Genomic DNA, 22,500 nt, shown 5'->3' on the forward strand with positions numbered 1-22,500 from the left:
TGCGGACGGACGGACAGACGGACGGACACAGAGGGACAGACAGACACAGACGGACACAGACAGACAGACAGAGACAGACAGACAGACAGAGACAGTCAGATGGACAGACAGAGGGACAGAGACCAGAGACAGACAGATGGACAGAGAGGAGACGGACGGACAGACAGACCGAGACAGACAGACACAGACAAACAGACAGACGGACAGATGGAGACAAGAGACACAGAGGAGTCGGACAGACGGACAGACAGAAAGACTGACACAGACACAGACAGACACAGACAGACAGACAGACAGACACAGACAGACAGACACAGACAGACACAGACAGACAGACACAGACAGACACAGACAGACAGACACAGACAGACACAGACAGACAGACACAGACAGACACAGACAGACAGACAGACACAGACAGACACAGACAGACACAGACACACACAGACAGACACAGACAGACAGACACAGACAGACACAGACACAGACATACAGACACAGACAGACAGACAGACAGACAGACACAGACAGACACAGACAGACAGACAGACAGACAGACACAGACACAGACAGACACAGACAGACAGACAGACAGACAGACACAGACACAGACAGACACAGACAGACAGACACAGACAGACAGACACAGACACAGACAGACAGACAGACACAGACACAGACAGACAGACACAGACAGACAGACAGACAGACACAGACAGACACAGACAGACACAGACAGACAGACAGACACAGACAGACACAGACAGACACAGACACACACAGACAGACACAGACAGACAGACACAGACAGACACAGACACAGACATACAGACACAGACAGACAGACAGACAGACAGACACAGACAGACACAGACAGACAGACAGACAGACAGACACAGACACAGACAGACACAGACAGACAGACAGACAGACAGACACAGACACAGACAGACACAGACAGACAGACACAGACAGACAGACACAGACACAGACAGACAGACAGACACAGACACAGACAGACAGACACAGACAGACAGACAGACAGACACAGACAGACACAGACAGACACAGACAGACAGACAGACACAGACAGACAGACACAGACAGACAGACACAGACAGAAAGACACATGGAAACAGACAGACACACAGACACACAGAGTCAGATAGACAGACAAACAGGGAAACAGACAGACAGACAGACACAGACACAGACAGACAGACACAGAGAGACACAGACAGACACAGACAGACAGACATGGGGAAATAAAACTGAATCCTTGCGAATAAAAGTGGAATCAAACGTGTGGAGTGTTCTGGAATGTTCTGGAATGTTCTGTAGTACACTACAGTATTCTGTACTGTGACTTTTGCAGTACACGACAGTATTCTGGAATATTCTATAGTATTCTGGCATGTTCTGGCGTGTTCTGTAGTGTTCTGGAGTATTCTAGAATATTCCATAGTATTCTTGCTTGTTCTGGAATGTTCTATACTATTCTGGAGTGTTCTGGAATGTTCTGTGGTACACTATCGCATTCTTTCGCGTGTTCTGTAGTACAGTACAGTATTCTGGAGTGTTCTGGAATATTCTATAGTGTTCTGGAATCTTCTGGAATCTTCTGGCGTGTTCTGGAATGTTCTATAGTGTTCTGGAATGTTCTGTAGTACCCTATAATATTCTGTACTGTGTTCTGGAGTACAGTACAGTATTCTGGAGTATTCTACAGTATTCTGGAATGTTCTGGAGTGTTCTATAGTATTCTGGAGTGTTCTGGAATGTTCTGTAGTACCCTATCATATTCTGTACTGTGTTCTGTAGTACACTACAGCATTCTCGAGTATTCTGGAATATTCTAGTGTTCTGGCGTGTTCTATAGTGTTCTGGAGTATTCTGGAATATTCCATAGTATTCTGGCGTGTTCTGGAATGTTCTATACTATTCTGGAGTGTTCTGGAATGTTCTGTGGTACACTATCGCATTCTTTCGCGTGTGCTGTAGTACACTACAGCATCCTGGAGTATTCTGGAATATTCTATAGTGTTCTGGCGTGTTCTATCGTATTCTGGAGTGTTCTATAGTATTCTGGAGTGTTCTGGAATGTTCTATAGTATTCTGGAGTGTTCTGGAATGTTCTGTGGTTCTCTATCGTATTCTTTCGCGTGTTCTGTAGTACAGTCCAGTATTCTGGAGTGTTCTGGAATATTCTATAGTGTTCTGGAATCTTCTAGAACGTTCTGGAGAGTTCTGGAATGTTCTATAGTGTTCTGGAATGTTCTGTAGTACCCTATAATATTCTGTACTGTGTTCTGGAGTACAGTACAGCATCCTGGAGTGTTCTGGAATATTCTACAGTGCTCTGGAATCTTCTGGAATATTCTGGAGAGTTCTGGACTTGAGTGGCTTCTCCTGTCCTGCGACAATCCCCGCCCCTGTTCCTGGAATGGAGCGTGGCATCTTCCAGAACCTTCCAGGAAACCCCTTCCAGAAGGTTCTGGAACCCCGCCCTAGCACATTCTGGAGGGAGGGGGGGCCTGAGGCGCTGTGATTGACAGGGGGGCGGGACTCACTCAGGGAGCCGCCCTGGGATTGGTGGAGAGGTTCAGGGCCTGTGCTGTGATTGACAGGGGGGCGGGACTCACTCAGGGAGCGGAAGTGAGCGTTGGGGTGAGTGTTGCAACCGGAAGTGGGTGCTGGGGTGAGTGTTCCGACCGGAAGTGGGTGCTGGGGTGAGGGTTCCGACCGGAAGTGGGTGCTGGGGTGAGGGATATGACCGGAAGTGGGTGCTGGGGTGGGTGTTAAGACCGGAAGTGGGTGCTGGGGTGAGTGTGCCGACCGGAAGTGGGTGCTGGGGTGTGTTCCGACCGGAAGTGGGTGCTGGGGTGAGTGTTCTGACCGGAAGTGGGTGCTGGGGTGAGTTGTCTGACCGGAAGTGGGTGCTGGGGTGAGTGTTCCGACCGGAAGTGGGTGCTGGGGTGAGTGTTCTGACCGGAAGTGGGTGCTGGGGTGAGTCCTCCGACCGGAAGTGGGAGCTGGGGTGAGTGTTCTCACCGGAAGTGGGAGCTGGGGTGAGTGTTCTCACCGGAAGTGGGTGCTGCGGTGACTGGAAGTGGGTGCTGTGTTGTCCTCGCACCGGAAGTGGGTGCTGTGGTGACCGGAAGTGACTGCTGCGGTGACCGGAAGTGCGTGCCGTGCTGTCCTCCCCCCGGAAGTGGGTGCTGGGATGCGTTGTTCTCACCGGAAGTGGGTGCTGGGCTGACCGGAAGTGGGTGCTGCGGTGACCGGAAGTGGGTGCTGAGATGTCCTCCGACCGGAAGTGGGTGCTGGGATGGATGTTCTGACCGGAAGTGAGTGTTTTGCCGACCGGAAGTGGGTCCTGTACTCACCGGAAGTGCGTGCCGTGCTCTCCCCGCACCGGAACTCGCTGCGGGGACCCGCCGGAAGTGGCTTCCTGGGCCGCGTCCGCCGCGGGTCCCGCCCCCGGGACTTCCGGCCACGCCCACAGGCTCGTGACAGGCCCCTAACGGCCTCACAGAGAGGCTAGGCCACGCCCACAGCCTCAGGCCACGCCCACAGGCTCGTGACAGGCCCCTAACGGCTTCACAGAGAGGCTAGGCCACGCCCACAGTGTCAGGCCACGCCCACAAGGGCTTCACAGAGAGCCTAGGCCACGCCCACAGTGTCAGGCCACGCCCACAGGCTCGTGATAGGCCGCTAACGGCTTCACAGAGAGGCTAGGCCACGCCCACCGTCTTAGGCCACGCCCACAGCCTCGTGACAGGCCCACAAGGGCTTCACAGAGAGGCTAGGCCACGCCCACAGTCTCAGGCCACGCCCACAGGCTCGTGACAGGCCCCTAACGGCTTCACAGAGAGGCTAGGCCACGCCCACCCCCTCAGGCCACGCCCACAGGCTCGTGACAGGCCCCTAACGGCCTCACAGAGAGGCTAGGCCACGCCCACAGTCTTAGGCCACGCCCACAGGCTCGTGACAGGCCCACAAGGGCTTCACAGAGAGGCTAGGCCACGCCCACTGTGTCAGGCCACGCCCACAGCCCCGTGACAGGCCGCTAACGGCTTCACAGAGAGGCTAGGCCACGCCCAGAACCTCAGGCCACGCCCACAGCCCCGTGACAGGCCCCTAACGGCCTCACAGAGAGCCTAGGCCACGCCCACAGTGTCAGGCCACGCCCACAAGGGCTTCACAGAGAGGCTAGGCCACGCCCACAGCCTCAGGCCACGCCCACAGGCTCGTGACAGGCCCCTAACGGCTTCACAGAGAGCCTAGGCCACGCCCAGAACCTCAGGCCACGCCCACAGCCCCGTGACAGGCCCCTAACGGCCTCACAGAGAGGCTAGGCCACGCCCACAGCCTCAGGCCACGCCCACAGTGTCAGGCCACGCCCACAAGGGCTTCACAGAGAGCCTAGGCCACGCCCACAGTCTTAGGCCACGCCCACAGGCTCGTGACAGGCCCCTAACGGCCTCACAGAGAGGCTAGGCCACGCCCACAGGCTCAGGCCACGCCCACAGCCTCGTGACAGGCCCACAAGGGCTTCACTGAGACGCTAGGCCACGCCCACAGGCTCAGGCCACGCCCACAGGCTCGTGACAGGCCCACACGGGCTTCACTGAGAGGCTAGGCCACGCCCACTGTCTTAGGCCACGCCCACAGGCTCGTGACAGGCCCCTAACGGCCTCACAGAGAGCCTAGGCCACGCCCACAGCCTCAGGCCACGCCCACAGGCTCGTGACAGGCCCCTAACGGCTTCACAGAGAGGCTAGGCCACGCCCACAGCCATAAGCCACGCCCACAGGCACGTGACAGGCCCACAAGGGCTTCACAGAGAGGCTAGGCCACGCCCACTGTCTTAGGCCACGCCCACAGCCCCGTGACAGGCCCACAAGGGCTTCACAGAGAGGCTAGGCCACGCCCACAGTGTCAGGCCACGCCCACAGGCTCGTGACAGGCCCCTAACGGCTTCACAGAGAGGCTAGGCCACGCCCACAGTCTCAGGCCACGCCCACAGCCCCGTGACAGGCCCACAAGGGCTTCACAGAGAGGCTAGGCCACGCCCACAGCCATAAGCCACGCCCACAGCCCCGTGACAGGCCCACAAGGGCGTGAGAGGCGGCCTAGGCCACGCCCACAGTCTCAGGCCACGCCCACCACGCGCTCCACGCTCCCAGCCCCCGCCCACGCCTCCCAGGCCACGCCCACCCCGTGCCTGCCTTGCTAAGCCACGCCCCCACGCTCTGGGAGGCCCGAGGCCACACCCCCTGCGAAGCCACGCCCACCGTGACTCAGCGTTGCTCTGCGCCGGTGGGCGTGGCCTCGGGCCTGAGTGCGGTGGGCGTGGCCTGGGCGGGCTGTGGGCGTGGCATCCCATAATATACATGTACATCCCATCATAGTTCATCTTGTGATTGATTATTATACATCCCATAATAGACATTGCCATAGTCTGCATCCCATAATATTCCATATATTGATTATACATCCCATAATATACGGTCACATCCCATCATAGTTCACCTACATCCCATAATATACAGACACATCACATCATAGTTCACCTACATCCCATAATATACACGTACATCCCATCATACTTTACCTGCATCCCATAATATACACGTACATCCCATCATAGTTCACCTACATCCCATAATATACACATCCCATCATACTTCACCTGCATCCCATAATATACACGTACATCCCATCATACTTCACCTGCATCCCATAATATACACGTACATCCCATCGTAGTTCACCTGCATCCCATAATATACAGACACATCCCATCATAGTTCACCTACATCCCATAATATACACATCCCATCATAGTTCACCTGCATCCCATAATATACACGTACATCCCATAATATACACGTACATCCCATCATACTTCACCTGCATCCCATAATATACACGTACATCCCATCATACTTCACCTGCATCCCATAATATACACGTACATCCCATCGTAGTTCACCTGCATCCCATAATATACAGACACATCCCATCATAGTTCACCTACATCCCATAATATACACATCCCATCATAGTTCACCTGCATACCATAATATACACGTACATCCCATCATTCTTCACCTACATCCCATAATATACAGATACATCCCATCGTACTTTACCTACATCCCATAATATACACGTAGATCCCATCATAGATCACCTGCATCCCATAATATACACGTACATCCCATCATAGTTCACCTACATCCCATAATATACACATCCCATCATAGTTCACCTACATCCCATAATATGCACATACATCCCATCCTACTTTACCTACATCCCATAATATACACGTAGATCCCATCATTCTTCACCTACATCCCATAATATACAGACACATCCCATCATAGTTCATCTTGTGATTGATTATTATGCATCCCATAATAGACATTGCCATAGTCTGCATCCCATAATATCTCATGTGCTTATACATCCCATAATAGACATTGACATAGTCTGCATCCCATAATATTCCATATAGTGATTATACATCCCATAATATGCACATACATCCCATCATACTTCACCTACATCCCATAATATACACGTACATCCCATCATACTTCACCTACATCACATAATATACACATCCCATCATAGTTCACCTGCATCCCATAATATACACGTACATCCCATAATATACACGTACATCCCATCATAGTTCACCTACATCCCATAATATACACGTACATCCCATCACAGTTCACCTACATCCCATAATATACACGTACATCCCATCATAGTTCACCTGCATCCCATAATATACAGACACATCCCATCATAGTTCATCTTGTGATTGATTATTATACATCCCATAATAGACATTGCCATAGTCTGCATCCCATAATATTCCGTATAGTGATTATACATCCCATAATATACAGACACATCCCATCATAGTTCACCTACATCCCATAATATACAGACACATCCCATCATACTTCACCTACATCCCATAATATACAGACACATCCCATCATAGTTCACCTGCATCCCATAATATACACGTACATCCCATCATTCTTCACCTACATCCCATAATATACACATCCCATCATAGTTCATCTTGTGATTGATTATTATACATCCCATAATAGACATTGCCATAGTCTGCATCCCATAATACTTCATGTGCTTATACATCCCATAATAGACATTGACATAGTCTGCATCCCATAATATTCCATATAGTGATTATACATCCCATAATATATAGACACATCCCATCATACTTCACCTGCATCCCATAATATACACGTACATCCCATCATTCTTCACCTACATCCCATAATATACAGATACATCCCATCATACTTCACCTACATCCCATAATATACACGTACATCCCATCGTACATGTACATCCCATAATATACACCGATACATCCCATCATAGTTCGTATAGTGATTTATTGTGATACATCCCATAATAGACATTGACATAGTCTGCATCCCATAATATTCCATACACTGATTATACATCCCATAATATCATGTATTGACATAGCCTACATCCCATAATGGGTCATATAGTGATTTCACATCCCATAATAGGTCCTGGCCTCCATCCCATAATAGGTCCTGGCCTCCATCCCATAATAGGTCCTGGACCCGACCTCCATCCCATAATAGGTCCTAGACCCGGCCTCCATCCCATAATAGGTCCTGGCCTCCATCCCATAATAGGTCCTGGTCCCGACCTCCATCCCATAATAGGTCCAGCACCTGGCCTCCATCCCATAATAGGTCCTGGCCTCCATCCCATAATAGGTCCTGTCCTCCATCCCATAATAGGTCCTGCCCTCCATCACATAATAGGTCCCGCACCTGGCCTCCATCCCATAATAGGTCCTGCACCTGGCCTCCATCCCATAATAGGTCCTGGCCTCCATCCCATAATAGGTCCTGGCCTCCATCCCATAATAGGTCCTGCACCTGGCCTCCATCCCATAATAGGTCCTGGCCTCCATCCCATAATAGGTCCTGCACCTGCCCTCCATCCCATAATAGGTCCTGGCCTCCATCCCATAATAGGTCCTAGACCTGGCCTGGCCTCCATCCCATAATAGGTCCTGGACCTGGCCTCCATCCCATAATAGGTCCTGGACCTGCCCTCCATCCCATAATAGGTTCTGCACCTGGCCTCCATCCCATAATACGTCCTCCACCCAAGAGCCATCCCATAATACGTCCTCTATGTGGGATCCATCCCATAATACGATACAGGTTGCATCCCATAATAGGTCATCTCTGTGGACTCCATCCCATAATAGGTCTTGCACCTGGCCTCCATCCCATAATAGGTCCTGCACCTGCCCTCCATCCCATAATAGGTCCTGGCCTCCATCCCATAATAGGTCCTGGCCTCCATCCCATAATAGGTCCTGGCCTCCATCCCATAATAGGTCTTGCACCTGGCCTCCATCCCATAATAGGTCCTGGCCTCCATCCCATAATAGGTCCTGGACATGGCCTCCATCCCATAATAGGTCCTGCACCTGCCCTCCATCCCATAATAGGTCCTGGACCCGACCTCCATCCCATAATAGGTCCTGCCCTCCATCCCATAATAGGTCCTGCCCTCCATCCCATAATAGGTCCTGGCCTCCATCCCATAATAGGTCCTGGACCCGACCTCCATCCCATAATAGGTCCTGCACCTGGCCTCCATCCCATAATAGGTCCTGCCCTCCATCCCATAATAGGTCCTGGCCTCCATCCCATAATAGGTCCTGCACCTGGCCTCCATCCCATAATAGGTCCTGGCCTCCATCCCATAATAGGTCCTGGCCTCCATCCCATAATAGGTCCTGCACCTGGCCTCCATCCCATAATAGGTCCTGCCCTCCATCCCATAATAGGTCCTGGCCTCCATCCCATAATAGGTCCTAGACCCGGCCTCCATCCCATAATAGGTCCTGGCCTCCATCCCATAATAGGTCCTGGACCTGGCCGCCCGCGCTGGGGGCGCTGGGAGCCCTCTGACCTCTGACCCCGACGTCACCCCGACGCTGGCAGAGGAGGACTGCCCCGTGACCCCGCTGCGCGAGGAGGAGCAGGCGTGACCCCGGAAGTGGATGGGAGGGTCAATACACACACACAGCTGTCACTCACATGTCTGACTTCCGGCCGGGGGAGGGGCTCCAGGGCGCGGGAAGGAAGTGCGCATGCGCCGGGCAGCGCCAAGTCCCGCCCCCCCGGCTGCCATCCGGGTTCCCGCCCGCTGATTGGCTGAGGATGGACTCCAGGCCATGCCCACTTCAACTGCAGGCTCCAGTGAGTCTGTTGGCCACGCCCATAGGGTTTCCCGCACGCTCATTGGCTCACCTTGGAGTCGAGGCCACGCCCACTTCAACTGCAGGCCCCAGTGTATCCGTTGGCCACGCCCCTGAGTGTTCCCCTGCGCTCATTGGCTGAAGCTGCAGCCCAGGCCACGCCCATGTCCCCTGCAGGCCCCAGTGTATCCCTTAGGCCACGCCCCTGAGTGTTCCCCTGCGCTCATTGGCTGAGCGTGGACTCCTGGCCACGCCCACTGCTCCTGCAGGCCCCAGTGTATCCCTTAGGCCACGCCCATAGGGTTTCCCGCACGCTCATTGGCTGAGGCTGGAGTCCAGGCCACGCCCACTTCAACTGCAGGCCTCAGTACATCCCTTAGGCCACGCCCCTAAGTGTTCCCCTGCGCTCATTGGCTGAGGCTGGAGTCCAGGCCACGCCCATGTCCCCTGCAGGCCCCAGTGTATCCCTTAGGCCACGCCCATAGGGTTTCCCACACGCTCATTGGCTGACTATGGACTCCAGGCCACGCCCACCGCCCCTGCAGGCCCCAGTGTATCCCTTAGGCCACGCCCATAGGGTTTCCCACACGCTCATTGGCTGAGCATGGACTCCAGGCCACGCCCACTGCTCCTGCAGGCTCCAGTGTGTCTGTTAGGCCACGCCCCTGAGTCTTCCCCTGCGCTCATTGGCTGAGGCTGGAGTCCAGGCCACGCCCATGTCCCCTGCAGGCTCCAGTGTGTCTGTTAGGCCACGCCCCTGAGTCTTCCACTGCGCTCATTGGCTGAGGATGGACTCCAGGCCACGCCCACCGCCCCTGCAGGCTCCAGTGTATCCTTAGGCCACGCCCATAGGGTTTCCCGCACGCTCATTGGCTGACCTTGGAGTCCAGGCCACGCCCTCCGCCCCTGCAGGCTCCATTGAGTCTGTTGGCCACGCCCATAGGGTTTCCCGCACGCTCATTGGCTCACCTTGGAGTCGAGGCCACGCCCACTTCAACTGCAGGCCCCAGTGTATCCGTTGGCCACGCCCCTGAGTGTTCCCCTGCGCTCATTGGCTGAAGCTGCAGCCCAGGCCACGCCCATGTCCCCTGCAGGCCCCAGTGTATCCCTTAGGCCACGCCCCTGAGTGTTCCCCTGCGCTCATTGGCTGAGCGTGGACTCCTGGCCACGCCCACTGCTCCTGCAGGCCCCAGTGTATCCCTTAGGCCACGCCCATAGGGTTTCCCGCACGCTCATTGGCTGAGGCTGGAGTCCAGGCCACGCCCACTTCAACTGCAGGCCTCAGTACATCCCTTAGGCCACGCCCCTAAGTGTTCCCCTGCGCTCATTGGCTGAGGCTGGAGTCCAGGCCACGCCCATGTCCCCTGCAGGCCCCAGTGTATCCCTTAGGCCACGCCCATAGGGTTTCCCACACGCTCATTGGCTGACTATGGACTCCAGGCCACGCCCACCGCCCCTGCAGGCCCCAGTGTATCCCTTAGGCCACGCCCATAGGGTTTCCCACACGCTCATTGGCTGAGCATGGACTCCAGGCCACGCCCACTGCTCCTGCAGGCTCCAGTGTGTCTGTTAGGCCACGCCCCTGAGTCTTCCCCTGCGCTCATTGGCTGAGGCTGGAGTCCAGGCCACGCCCATGTCCCCTGCAGGCTCCAGTGTGTCTGTTAGGCCACGCCCCTGAGTCTTCCACTGCGCTCATTGGCTGAGGATGGACTCCAGGCCACGCCCACCGCCCCTGCAGGCTCCAGTGAGTCTGTTGGCCACGCCCACCAGGTTTCCCACACGCTCATTGGCTGAGGCTGCAGCCCAGGCCACGCCCACTTCAACTGCAGGCTCCAGTCTATCCCTTAGGCCACGCCCATAGGGTTTCCCGCACGCTCATTGGCTGAGGCTGGAGTCCAGGCCACGCCCATCACCCCTGCAGGCCCCAGTGTATCCATTGGCCACGCCCCTGAGTGTTCCCCTGCATTCATTGGCTGAGGCTGGACTCCAGGCCACGCCCATGTCCCCTGCAGGCTCCAGTGTATCCCTTAGGCCACGCCCATAGGGTTTCCCGCACGCTCATTGGCTGAGGCTGGAGTCCAGGCCACGCCCACTTCAACTGCAGGCCTCAGTACATCCCTTAGGCCACGCCCCTAAGTGTTCCCCTGCGCTCATTGGCTGAGGCTGGAGTCCAGGCCACGCCCATGTCCCCTGCAGGCTCCAGTGTATGTTAGGCCACGCCCCTGAGTGTTCCCCTGCGCTCATTGGCTGAGTGTGAAGTCCAGGCCACGCCCACTTCAACTGCAGGCTCCAGTCTATTCCTTAGGCCACGCCCATAGGGTTTCCCGCACGCTCATTGGCTGACATTGGAGTCCAGGCCACGCCCATCACCCCTGCAGGCCCCAGTGTATCCATTGGCCACGCCCCTAAGTGTTCCCCTGCGCTCATTGGCTGTGTGAAGTCCATGCCACGCCCACTTCAACTGCAGGCTCCAGTGAGTTTGTTAGGCCACGCCCCTGAGTCTTCCCCTGCGCTCATTGGCTGAGCGTCTCCAGGCCTGGCCCCCCTGGCAGGTCCCGCCCCGTCCCCCTCTCCCGCCGTGCCTATTGGCTGTCCCGCCCGCCCGTCGGCCATCCCCGCTCTCTGATTGGCTGAGCGTGTCCCCGGGGTCCTGAGGGCGGCCCCCGAGTGGGTTTCTCTTTGTGGTGGTTGGTGATGGGGACCTGCTGCTCTCCACCCCCTTCACCTTTAACCCTTGACCCCGCCTGACCCCCACAGCCCCACAGCTTGAGGAGGTGAAAGTCCCAGAATGGAGGCCCAAAAATGGAGGCCCAGGATTAGAGGCCTAAAAATGGAGGTTCAGGTTTGGAGTCCCAAGAATAGAGGCTCCAAAATGGAGGCCCAGAAATGGAGGTGCAAAAATGGAGGTCCCAATAATGGAGGCCCAGGGTTGGAGGTCCAGGGTTAGAGGCCCAATAACAGAGGCCCAATAACAGAGGCCCAAGAATGGAGGCCCAGGGTTCGAGGTCCAGGTTGGAGGCCCAGGATTAGAGGCCCAATATTGGAGGCTGAGGATTCGAGGCTCAAAAAAATGGAGGCCCAAAATCAGAGGCCCAGGATTGGAGGTTGAGAAATGGAGGCCCAAGAATGGAGGCCCAGCAATAGAGGCTGAGAAATGGAGGCCCAGGATTAGAGGCCCAATAATAGAGGCTGAAAAATGGAGGCCCAGGATTAGAGGCCCAAGAATGGAGGCTGAAAAATGGAGGCCCAATATTGGAGGTCCAAGAATGGAGCCCCAAGATTAGAGGCCCAGAAATGGAGGCCCAGGGTTGGAGGTCCAGCTTTAGAGGCCCAGAAATGGAGGCCCAATAATAGAGGCTGAAAAAAGGAGGCCCAATATTGGAGGCCCAAGAATGGAGGCTGAAAAATGGAGGCCCAATATTGGAGGTCCAAGATTAGAGGCCCAAGAATGGAGGTCGAGAATTAGAGGCCCAATAATAGAGGCCCAATATTGGAGGTCCAAGAATGGAGGCCCAGAAATGGAGGCCCAAAATAGAGGCTGAAAGATGGAGGCCTGAAAAATGGAGGCCCAACATTGGAGGCTCAAAAATGGAGGTCCAGGATTAGAGGCTGAAAAAATGGAGGCCCAAGATTAGAGGCCCAGTAACAGAGGCAGAAAAGTGGAGGCCCAATAATAGAGGCTGAAAGATGGAGGCTCAATCATAGAGGCCCAGGATTCGAGGCTGAAAAAAAGGAGGCCCAATATTGGAGGCCCAGAAATGGAGGCAGAAAAATAGAGGCTGAGAAATGGAGGCCCAATATTGGAGGCTGAAAAGTGGAGGCCCAAGATTAGAGGCCCAATAATGGAGGCTGAAAGATGGAGGCCCAAAAATGGAGGCCCAATAGTGGAGGCCCAGGAATAGAGGCTGAAAAAAATGGAGGCTGAAAAATGGAGGCCCAATAATAGAGGCCCAGAAATGGAGGCCTAAGAATGGAGGCCCAATAATAGAGGCCCAATATTGGAGGCCCAAGATTAGAGGCTCGAAATTGGAGGCCCAGAAATGGAGGCCCCAAAATAGAGGCTGAGAAATGGAGGCTGGAAAAATGGAGGCCCAGAAATGGAGGCCCAGGGTTCGAGGTCCAGGTTGGAGGCCCAGGATTAGAGGCCCAATAATAGAGGCAGAAAAGTGGAGGCCCAATAATAGAGGCTGAAAGATGGAGGCCCAATCATAGAGGCCCAGGATTAGAGGCTGAAAAAAAGGAGGCCCAATATTGGAGGCCCAGAAATGGAGGCAGAAAAACAGAGGCTGAGAAATGGAGGCCCAATATTGGAGGCTGAAAAGTGGAGGCCCAAGATTAGAGGCCCAATAATGGAGGCCCAGAAATGGAGGCCCAGAAATGGAGGCCTAAAAATGGAGGCCCAAGATTAGAGGCTCGAAATTGGAGGCCCAGAAATGGAGGCAGAAAAATAGAGGCTGAGAAATGGAGGCCCAATAATAGAGGCCCAACATTGGAGGCCCAAGAATGGAGGCTCGAAATTGGAGGCCCAGAAATGGAGGCCCCAAAATAGAGGCTGAGAAATGGAGGCTGGAAAAATGGAGGCCCAGGGCTGGAGGTTTATTGCCCCCCGCCCCGCACGCCCAGCCCCGCGCGCACGCGCCCCGCGCCGGCCTCCGCCACGTGGGTGAATCCCAGGCGCCGCAGCCTCCGCCCCGCGCGGCCTCCGCCGGCCTCGGCCTCCAGCAGCAGCAGCAGCAGCAGCGCGGCGCCTGCGGCACAGAGACCCGGATGCACGGGGGCCCGGATGCACGGGGGCCCGGATGCACGGGATGCACAGAGACCCGGATGCACGGGGGCCCGGATGCACAGAGACCCGGATGCACAGAGACCCGGATGCACAGAGACCCGGATGCACGGGGGCCCGGATGCACAGAGACCCGGATGCACGGGGGCCCGGATGGACAGGATGCACAGGGACCCGGATGCACAGAGACCCGGATGCACAGGATGCACACAGACCCGGATGCACAGGGACCCGGATGGACACGGATACAGATGCACAGAGACCCGGATGCACGGGATGCACAGGGACCCGGATGTCCCTGGATTCAGATGCACAGGGACCCGGATGCACAGGGACCCGGATGCACAGGGACCCGGATGTCCCTGGATTCAGATGCACGGGGACCCGGATGCACAGGATGCACAGGGACCCGGATGCACAGAGACCCGGATGCACAGGATGCACACAGACCCGGATGCACAGGGACCCGGATGGACACGGATACAGATGCACAGAGACCCGGATGCACGGGATGCACAGGGACCCGGATGCACAGAGACCCGGATGCACAGGGACCCGGATGCACAGAGACCCGGATGCACAGGGACCCGGATGCACGGGGGCCCGGATGCACAGGATGCACAGAGACCCGGATGCACGGGGGCCCGGATGCACAGGATGCACAGGGACCCGGATGTCCCTGGATTCAGATGCACAGGGACCCGGATGCACAGGGACCCGGATGCACAGGGACCCGGATGCACGGGGGCCCGGATGCACAGAGACCCGGATGCACAGAGACCCGGATGCACAGAGACCCGGATGCACGGGGGCCCGGATGCACAGAGACCCGGATGCACGGGGGCCCGGATGGACAGGATGCACAGGGACCCGGATGCACAGAGACCCGGATGCACAGGGACCCGGATGCACGGGGGCCCGGATGCACAGGATGCACAGAGACCCGGATGCACGGGGGCCCGGATGCACAGGATGCACAGGGACCCGGATGTCCCTGGATTCAGATGCACAGGGACCCGGATGCACAGGGACCCGGATGCACAGGGACCCGGATGCACAGGGACCCGGATGCACAGGGACCCGGATGCACAGGGACCCGGATGTCCCTGGATTCAGATGCACGGGGACCCGGATGGACACGGATTCAGATGCACAGAGACCCGCATGCACAGGATGCACAGGGACCCGGATGCACAGGGACCCGGATGCACACGGATACAGATGCACAGAGACCCGGATGCACGGGATGCACAGAGACCCGGATGGACACGGATTCAGATGCACAGGGCCCCGGATGCACAGGATGCACACAGACCCGGATGTACACGGATTCAGATGCACAGGGACCCGGATGCACAGGATGCACGGGTACCCGGATGTCCCGGATGCGCAGGGCCCCGGATGCGGCGCCGTCACTCACCGGCTCTGCAGGCCGTCGCCACGCGGCGCAGCAGCGCGGGGCCCACGATGTACAGCTCGGCGTCGGGGAGGGCGTCGCGCATGACGTCACCTGCGTGGGGGGGGGGCTGAGCGCGGGGCGCGCGTGCAAATGCGTGCACACGCGTGCAAAATCCGTGCACATGCATGCACGCGCGTGCAAACCCGAGCAGGTGCATGCACACACGTGCAAACACATGCAAATGCAATCACACCCGTGCAAATGCATGCACACCCGTGCAAACCCGTGCAAATGCATGCAACCCGTGCAAATGCATGCACACGCGTGCAAACCCGAGCAAGTACAATCACACGCGTGCAAACCCGTGCAGGTGCATGCACACGCGTGCAAACCCGAGCAGGTACAATCACACGCCACGCGTGCAAATGCGTGCAAACCCGTGCAAATGCATGCACACCCGTGCAAACGCGTACAGGTGCATGCACACGCGTGCAAACACGTGCAAATGCATGCACACGCGTGCAAACACATGCAAATGCATACATACGCGTGCAAAATCCGTGCAAATGCATGCACACGCGTGCAAACCCGTGCAAATGCGTGCACACGCGTGCAAAAACCGTGCAAACCCGTGCAAACCCAAGCAGACGCATGCACACGCGTGCAAATCCGTGCAAATGCATGCACACCCGTGCAAAATCCATGCACATGCATGCACGCGCGTGCAAACCCGAGCAGGTACAATCACATGCGTGCAAACCCTGCAAATGCATGCACACGTGTGCAAACCCGTGCAAATGCATGCACACACGTGCAAACCCTGCAAATGCATGCACACGTGTGCAAACACGTGCAAATGCAATCACACCCGTGCAAATGCATGCACACGCGTGCAAAATCCGTGGACACGCATGCACATGCGTGCAAACCCGTGCAAATGCAAGCAAGTCGTGCAAACGCGCAAAAATGCAGTGTGCAAACCTTGCAAATGCATGCACACGCGTGCAAACCCTTGCAAATGCATTCATACGTGTGCATACGCGTGCAAACCCGTGCAAATACATGCATACGCGTGCAAACCCTTGCAAACGCATGCACACGAGTGCAATTCCGTGCAAATGCATGCACACGCGTGCAAACCCAAGCAGACGCATGTGCACGTGTGCAAACCCGTGCAAATGCATGCACACGCGTGCAAACCCGTGCAAATGCAAGGAAGTCGTGCAAACCCGCGCAAATGCAAAGCGTGCAAACCTTGCAAATGCATGCACACGCGTGCTAACCCGTGCAAATGCATGCGCCAGCATGCAAACCCTTGCAAACGCATGCGCACGCGTGCAAAGCCTTGCAAAAGCATGCACACGCGTGCAAACCGGTGCAAATGCATGCACACCCGTGCACATGCGTGCAAATGCATTCATGCGCGTGCAAATGCATGCACACGCGTGCAAACCCGTGCAGATGCATGCACACGCGTGCAAAAACGCGCGCCCACCCGCGCGCACGCCCACCGGAAGTGACCGCCCCCTCCCCCCTGCAGCCCCGCCCCGTTGACTCACCAGGCAGGAAGTGGATGGGCGTGGTCCCCGGCGGCCCCGGAAGTGGGTCCCGCAGGACGTGGTCGGGCGAGTCCCACACCGTGAGCTCCAGGCGCGGGAAGCGCATGCGCAGCGCGCGGGCCAGTGCGCCTGCGCCGCCTGCGGGAGGGAGGGGGCGTGGCTTAGACGCAGGCCTCAGGGGGCGTGGCCTGGAGGGGAAAGGAGCACGAGGAGGGGGCGTGGCCTGGACTCAGCCACTCACAGGCCTCGGGGGCGTGGCCAGGGGGAAAGGAGCACGAGGAGGGGGCGTGGCTTAGTCACAGCCACTCACAGGCCTCGGGGGCGTGGCCAGGAGGGGAAAGGAGCACGAGGAGGGGGCGTGGCTTAGACGCAGGCCTTAGGGGGCGTGGCCTGGGGGGGAAAGGAGCACGAGGAGGGGGCGTGGCCTGGACACAGCCACTCACAGGCCTCGGGGGCGTGGCCAGGGGGAAAGGAGCACGAGGAGGGGGCGTGGCTTAGTCACAGGCCTCGGGGGCGTGGCCAGGGGGGGAAAGGAGCACGAGGAGGGGGCGTGGCCTGGACTCAGCCACTCACAGGCCTCGGGGGCGTGGCCTGGAGAGGAAAGGAGCACGAGGAGGGGGCGTGGCTTAGTCACAGCCACTCACAGGCCTCGGGGGCGTGGCCAGGGGAGAAAGGAGCACGAGGAGGGGGCGTGGCCTGGACGCAGGCCTCAGGGGGCGTGGCCAGGGAGGGAAAGGAGCACGAGGAGGGGGCGTGGCTTAGTCACAGCCACTCACAGGCCTCGGGGGCGTGGCCTGGAGGGGAAAGGAGCACGAGGAGGGGGCGTGGCTTAGAGAGAGCCACTCACAGGCCTCGGGGGCGTGGCCAGGGAGGGAGAGGAGCACGAGGAGGGGGCGTGGCCTGGACACAGGCCTCGGGGGCGTGGCCAGGGGGGGAAAGGAGCATGAGGAGGGGGCGTGGCTTAGTCACAGCCACTCACAGGCCTTGGGGGCGTGGCCAGGGGGGAAAGGAGCACGAGGAGGGGGCGTGGCCTGGACGCAGGCCTCGGGGGCGTGGCCAGGGGGGAAAGGAGCACGAGGAGGGGGCGTGGCCTGGAGGGGAAAGGAGCACGAGGAGGGGGCGTGGCTTAGTCACAGCCACTCACAGGCCTCAGGGGGCGTGGCCAGGGGGGAAAGGAGCACGAGGAGGGGGCGTGGCTTAGTCACAGCCACTCACAAGCCTCGGGGGCGTGGCCAGGAGGGGAAAGGAGCACGAGGAGGGGGCGTGGCTTAGTCACAGCCACTCACAGCGCGTGGGGGCGTGGCCAGGGGGGAAAGGAGCACGAGGAGGGGGCGTGGCCTGGACTCAGCCACTCACAGGCCTCGGGGGCGTGGCCAGGGGGGGAAAGGAGCACGAGGAGGGGGCGTGGCTTAGTCACAGCCACTCACAGCGCGTGGGGGCGTGGCCAGGGGGAAAGGAGCACGAGGAGGGGGCGTGGCCTGGACGCAGGCCTCGGGGGCGTGGCCTGGGGGGAAAGGAGCACGAGGAGGGGGCGTGGCTTAGTCACAGCCACTCACAGCGCGTGGGGGCGTGGCCAGGGGGGAAAGGAGCACGAGGAGGGGGCGTGGCTTAGTCACAGCCACTCACAGGCCTCGGGGGCGTGGCCAGGGGGGGAAAGGAGCACGAGGAGGGGGCGTGGCCTGGACTCAGCCACTCACAGGCCTTGGGGGCGTGGCCAGGGAGGGAAAGGAGCACGAGGAGGGGGCGTGGCCTGGACTCAGCCACTCACAGGCCTCGGGGGCGTGGCCAGGGAGGGAAAGGAGCACGAGGAGGGGGCGTGGCTTAGTCACAGCCACTCACAGGCCTTGGGGGCGTGGCCAGGAGGGAAAGGAGCACGAGGAGGGGGCGTGGCCTGGACACAGGCCTCGGGGGCGTGGCCTGGAGGGGAAAGGAGCACGAGGAGGGGGCGTGGCCTGGACTCAGCCACTCACAGGCCTCGGGGGCGTGGCCAGGAGAGGAAAGGAGCACGAGGAGGGGGCGTGGCCTGGACTCAGCCACTCACAGGCCTCGGGGGCGTGGCCAGGGGGAAAAGGAGCACGAGGAGGGGGCGTGGCTTAGTCACAGCCACTCACAGCACGTGGGGGCGTGGCCAGGGGGGGAAAGGAGCACGAGGAGGGGGCGTGGCCTGGACTCAGCCACTCACAGGCCTCGGGGGCGTGGCCTAGCGCGGCCTTCTCACCTCCCACGTGACACGCGCGTCGAAAGCCCGAGAGGTCAAAGGCCGCAGCCACCAGCGCAGCCTGCGCATCCGGGTCCTCTGCGGCCTAGGAGGAACAGGGAGGCGCGGGGGGCGTGGCCTGGCGCTGGGGGCGTGGCCTGGCGCTGGGGGCGTGGCCTGGGGACTGAGTAGAGCCGTTGGGGGCGTGGCCTCGCCTCTCAGGGGCCTGTGGGGGCGTGGCCTGGGGCTGGGGGCGTGGCCTGGCGCTGGGGGCGTGGCCTGGGGCTGGGGGCGTGGCCTGGGGCTGGGGGCGTGGCCTCGCTGGCCAGGTTGAGAAAGTGGAGGCTGGAAAAAGGAGGCTCAGAAATGGAGGCTGTGAAATGGAGGCCCAGGAATAGAGGCCCAAAACTGGAGGTTGGAAAAGGAGGCTGGGAAGTGGAGGCTGGGAAAAGGAGGCCCAGAAATGGAGGCTGGAAAAAAGGAGGCTCAGAAATGGAGGCTGGAAAGTGGAGGCCCAAAAATGGAGGTTGGGAAAAAGGAGGTTGGAAAGTGGAGGCCATGAAATGGAGGCCCAGGAATAGAGGCCCAAAATTGGAGGCTGGAAAAAAGGAGGTTGGAAAGTGGAGGCCATGAAATGGAGGCCCAGGAATAGAGGCCCAAAATTGGAGGCTGGAAAAAAGGAGGTTGGAAAGTGGAGGCCATGAAATGGAGGCCCAGGAATAGAGGCCCAAAATTGGAGGTTGGCAAAGGAGGCTGGAAAATGGAGGCTGGGAAAAGGAGGCCCAAAAATGGAGGCTGGAAAAAAGGAGGCTCAGAAATGGAGGTTGGAAAAGGAGGCTGGGAAATGGAGTCCAAGAATAGAGGCTCAAAAATGGAGGCCCAAACATGGAGGCTCAGAAAGTGGAGGCTGGGAAATGGAGGCTCAGAAACGGAGGCTGGGAAAAGGAGGCCCACAGAATGGAGGCTGGAAAGTGGAGGCTGGGAAATGGAGGTTGGAAAAAAGAGGCTGGAAAAATGGAGGCCCAGAAAGTGGAGGCTGGAAAGTGGAGGCCCAAAAATGGAGGTTGGAAAAAAGGAGGTTGGGAAATGGAGGCTGGAAAAACGAGGTTGTAGAATGGATGCTGGGAAAAGGAGGCTGGAAAGTGGAGGCCCAAAAATGGAGGTTGGAAAAAAGGAGGCTGGAAAGTGGAGGCCATGAAATGGAGGTTGGAAAAAAGGAGGCTGGAAAGTGGAGGCCATGAAATGGAGGTTGGAAAAAAGGAGGTTGGAAAGTGGAGGCCATGAAATGGAGGCTGGGAAATGGAGGCCCACAGAATGGAGGCCCAGGATTAGAGGCCCAGGAATATAGGCTGAAGAATGGAGGCCCAGGGTTGGAGGCCCAAACATGGAGGCTCAGGAACTGGTGGCTGGAAAGTGGAGGCCCAAAAATGGAGGTTGGGAAAAAGGAGGCTCAAAACTGGAGGCTGGGAAATGGAGGCCCAGGAATAGAGGCCCACAGAATGGAGGCTGGAAACAAGTGGAGGCTGGAAAGTGGAGGCCTAAAAATGAAGGCTGGAAAAAGGAGGTTGGAAAGTGGAGGCCCAGAAAGTGGAGGCTGAAAAAGGAGGATGGAAAGTGAAGGCTGGGAAATGGAGGCCCAGGAATAGAGGCCTAAAAATGAAGGCTGGAAAAAGGAGGTTGGAAAGTGGAGGCTGGGAAATGGAGGCCCAGGAATAGAGGCCCAAAATTGGAGGCTGGAAAGTGGAGGCTGGGCAGTGGAGGCCCGTGGAGCATCGCACCTGGGTGGCCTGGAAACCGTCCTCCGCGTCCTGCCCCGCCATCCTGGATCCGGGCGGAGGGTCGGGGTCGTCGGGGTCGTCGGGGTCGGAGGCCAGCGCCCGGCAGAAGCGGTTGAGCGGGAAGCCGATGACGTTGAGCGCGTCGCCCTGCACGGCCTCCACCAGCATCCCGCCCTGGGCCTGCAGGGCGTAGCCCCCGGCCTTGTCCCTGCCACGGGGGGGGGGGGGGGGGGGGAAGGGAGGAAAACGACACTGGTGACCTCTGACCCCTGACCTCTGACCCCTGACCCTGCCAGGCAATTTTGACCTATGACCCCTGACCCTGCCAGGCACCTCTGACCTATGACCCCTGACCCCTGACCCTGCTGGGCACCTTTGACCTCTGACCCCTGACCCTGTCAGGCACCTTTGACCTCTGACCCCGGACCTCTGACCCCTAACCCTGCCAGGCACCTTTGACTTCTGACCCCTGACCCTGCCTGGCACGTTTGACCTTTGACCCCTGACCCTGCCAGGCACCTTTGACCTTTGACCCTGTCGGGCACGTATGACCTCTGATCCCTGACCTATGACCCTGCCAGGCACCTTTGACCTCCGACCCCTGACCTATAACCCTGCCAGGCACCTCTGACCCCTGACCCTGTCGGGCATGTATGACCTCTGACCTCTGACCCTGCTAGGTGACCTTTGACCCCTTGCCCTGTCAGGCGTCGGCGACCTCTGACCCTGTCGGGTACCAGTGACCTTGGACCCCTGACCCTGCAAGGCACTGGTGACCTATGACCCTGCCAGGCACCGATGACCTCTGACCTATGATCCTGCCCATCACCGGTGACCTTTGACCCCTTACCCTGTCAGGCATCGGTGACCTCTGACCCTGTCGGGTACAGGTGACCTTTGACCCCTGAACTCGCAAAGCACAGGTGACCTCTGATCCCTGACACCGATGACCCCTGATTTTGCCAGGCACCGGTGACCCCTGACCTCTCCGCTGAACGAGGTCACCAGGCCCTTGACACGTCCTCCACCCCGTACTCCTGACCTATGACCCCCGACCCTGCCTGGCCACGGTGACCCCTGACCTCTGACCTCCTCCCCCCAGGACAAGGTCGCCCCGTAGCCCTGACCTACGACCCCTGACACTGTCAGGCACTGGTAACCCCTGACCTATGACCCCTGACCCTGCCTGGCCACGGTGACCCCTGACCCCCCCGACCCCTGACCCACTTCAGGCACCGGTGACCTCTGACCTCCCCACAGGACGAGGTCACCCCAGGCCCACCCCAGGCCCTGGACACGTCCAACCTGACCTCTGACCCCCCCCGTGACCTCTGACCCCCAGGACTCACATGGGCTCCCCGCTGTCGATGTAGTCCCAGAGCAGCTCCTGGGACAACGTGGAGAAGGTCACGCGCGTCTCCTCGTGGAAGGTCCGCACGTCCGTCCCCAGGCGTCCGTCCGTCCC

General features: G+C 58.3%; 1 protein-coding gene across 3 annotated transcripts in view; it reads right to left on the reverse strand.

The window, feature by feature from the left end:
• Window positions 1–11,900: 11,900 nt before the first annotated feature.
• LOC138818308 (probable bifunctional dTTP/UTP pyrophosphatase/methyltransferase protein) overlaps window positions 11,901–22,500 on the reverse strand; it is a 19,071-nt gene continuing 8,471 nt past the window's right edge. For 2 of the 3 annotated variants that reach the window (XM_070009297.1, XM_070009298.1), the window contains exons 5-10: window positions 22,385–22,500; window positions 21,036–21,243; window positions 19,279–19,363; window positions 17,061–17,198; window positions 15,523–15,612; window positions 11,902–14,067 (exon numbers count right to left, since the gene is read on the reverse strand). The exon at window positions 22,385–22,500 is cut by the window's right edge and continues 76 nt beyond it. In XM_070009297.1, the coding sequence (XP_069865398.1) occupies window positions 13,916–14,067; window positions 15,523–15,612; window positions 17,061–17,198; window positions 19,279–19,363; window positions 21,036–21,243; window positions 22,385–22,500 (789 nt within the window). In that variant the 3' untranslated portion in view covers window positions 11,902–13,915. Of the gene's footprint in view, window positions 14,068–15,522; window positions 15,613–17,060; window positions 17,199–19,278; window positions 19,364–21,035; window positions 21,244–22,384 lie in introns of all 3 variants that reach the window. The other variant, XM_070009299.1, reaches the window with a different exon arrangement.

This window comes from Dipodomys merriami, unplaced genomic scaffold (genome assembly GCF_024711535.1).
Source record: "Dipodomys merriami isolate MVZ:Mamm:240054 unplaced genomic scaffold, mDipMer1.0.p SCAF_730, whole genome shotgun sequence".
Classification (NCBI taxonomy): Eukaryota; Metazoa; Chordata; class Mammalia; order Rodentia; family Heteromyidae; genus Dipodomys; species Dipodomys merriami.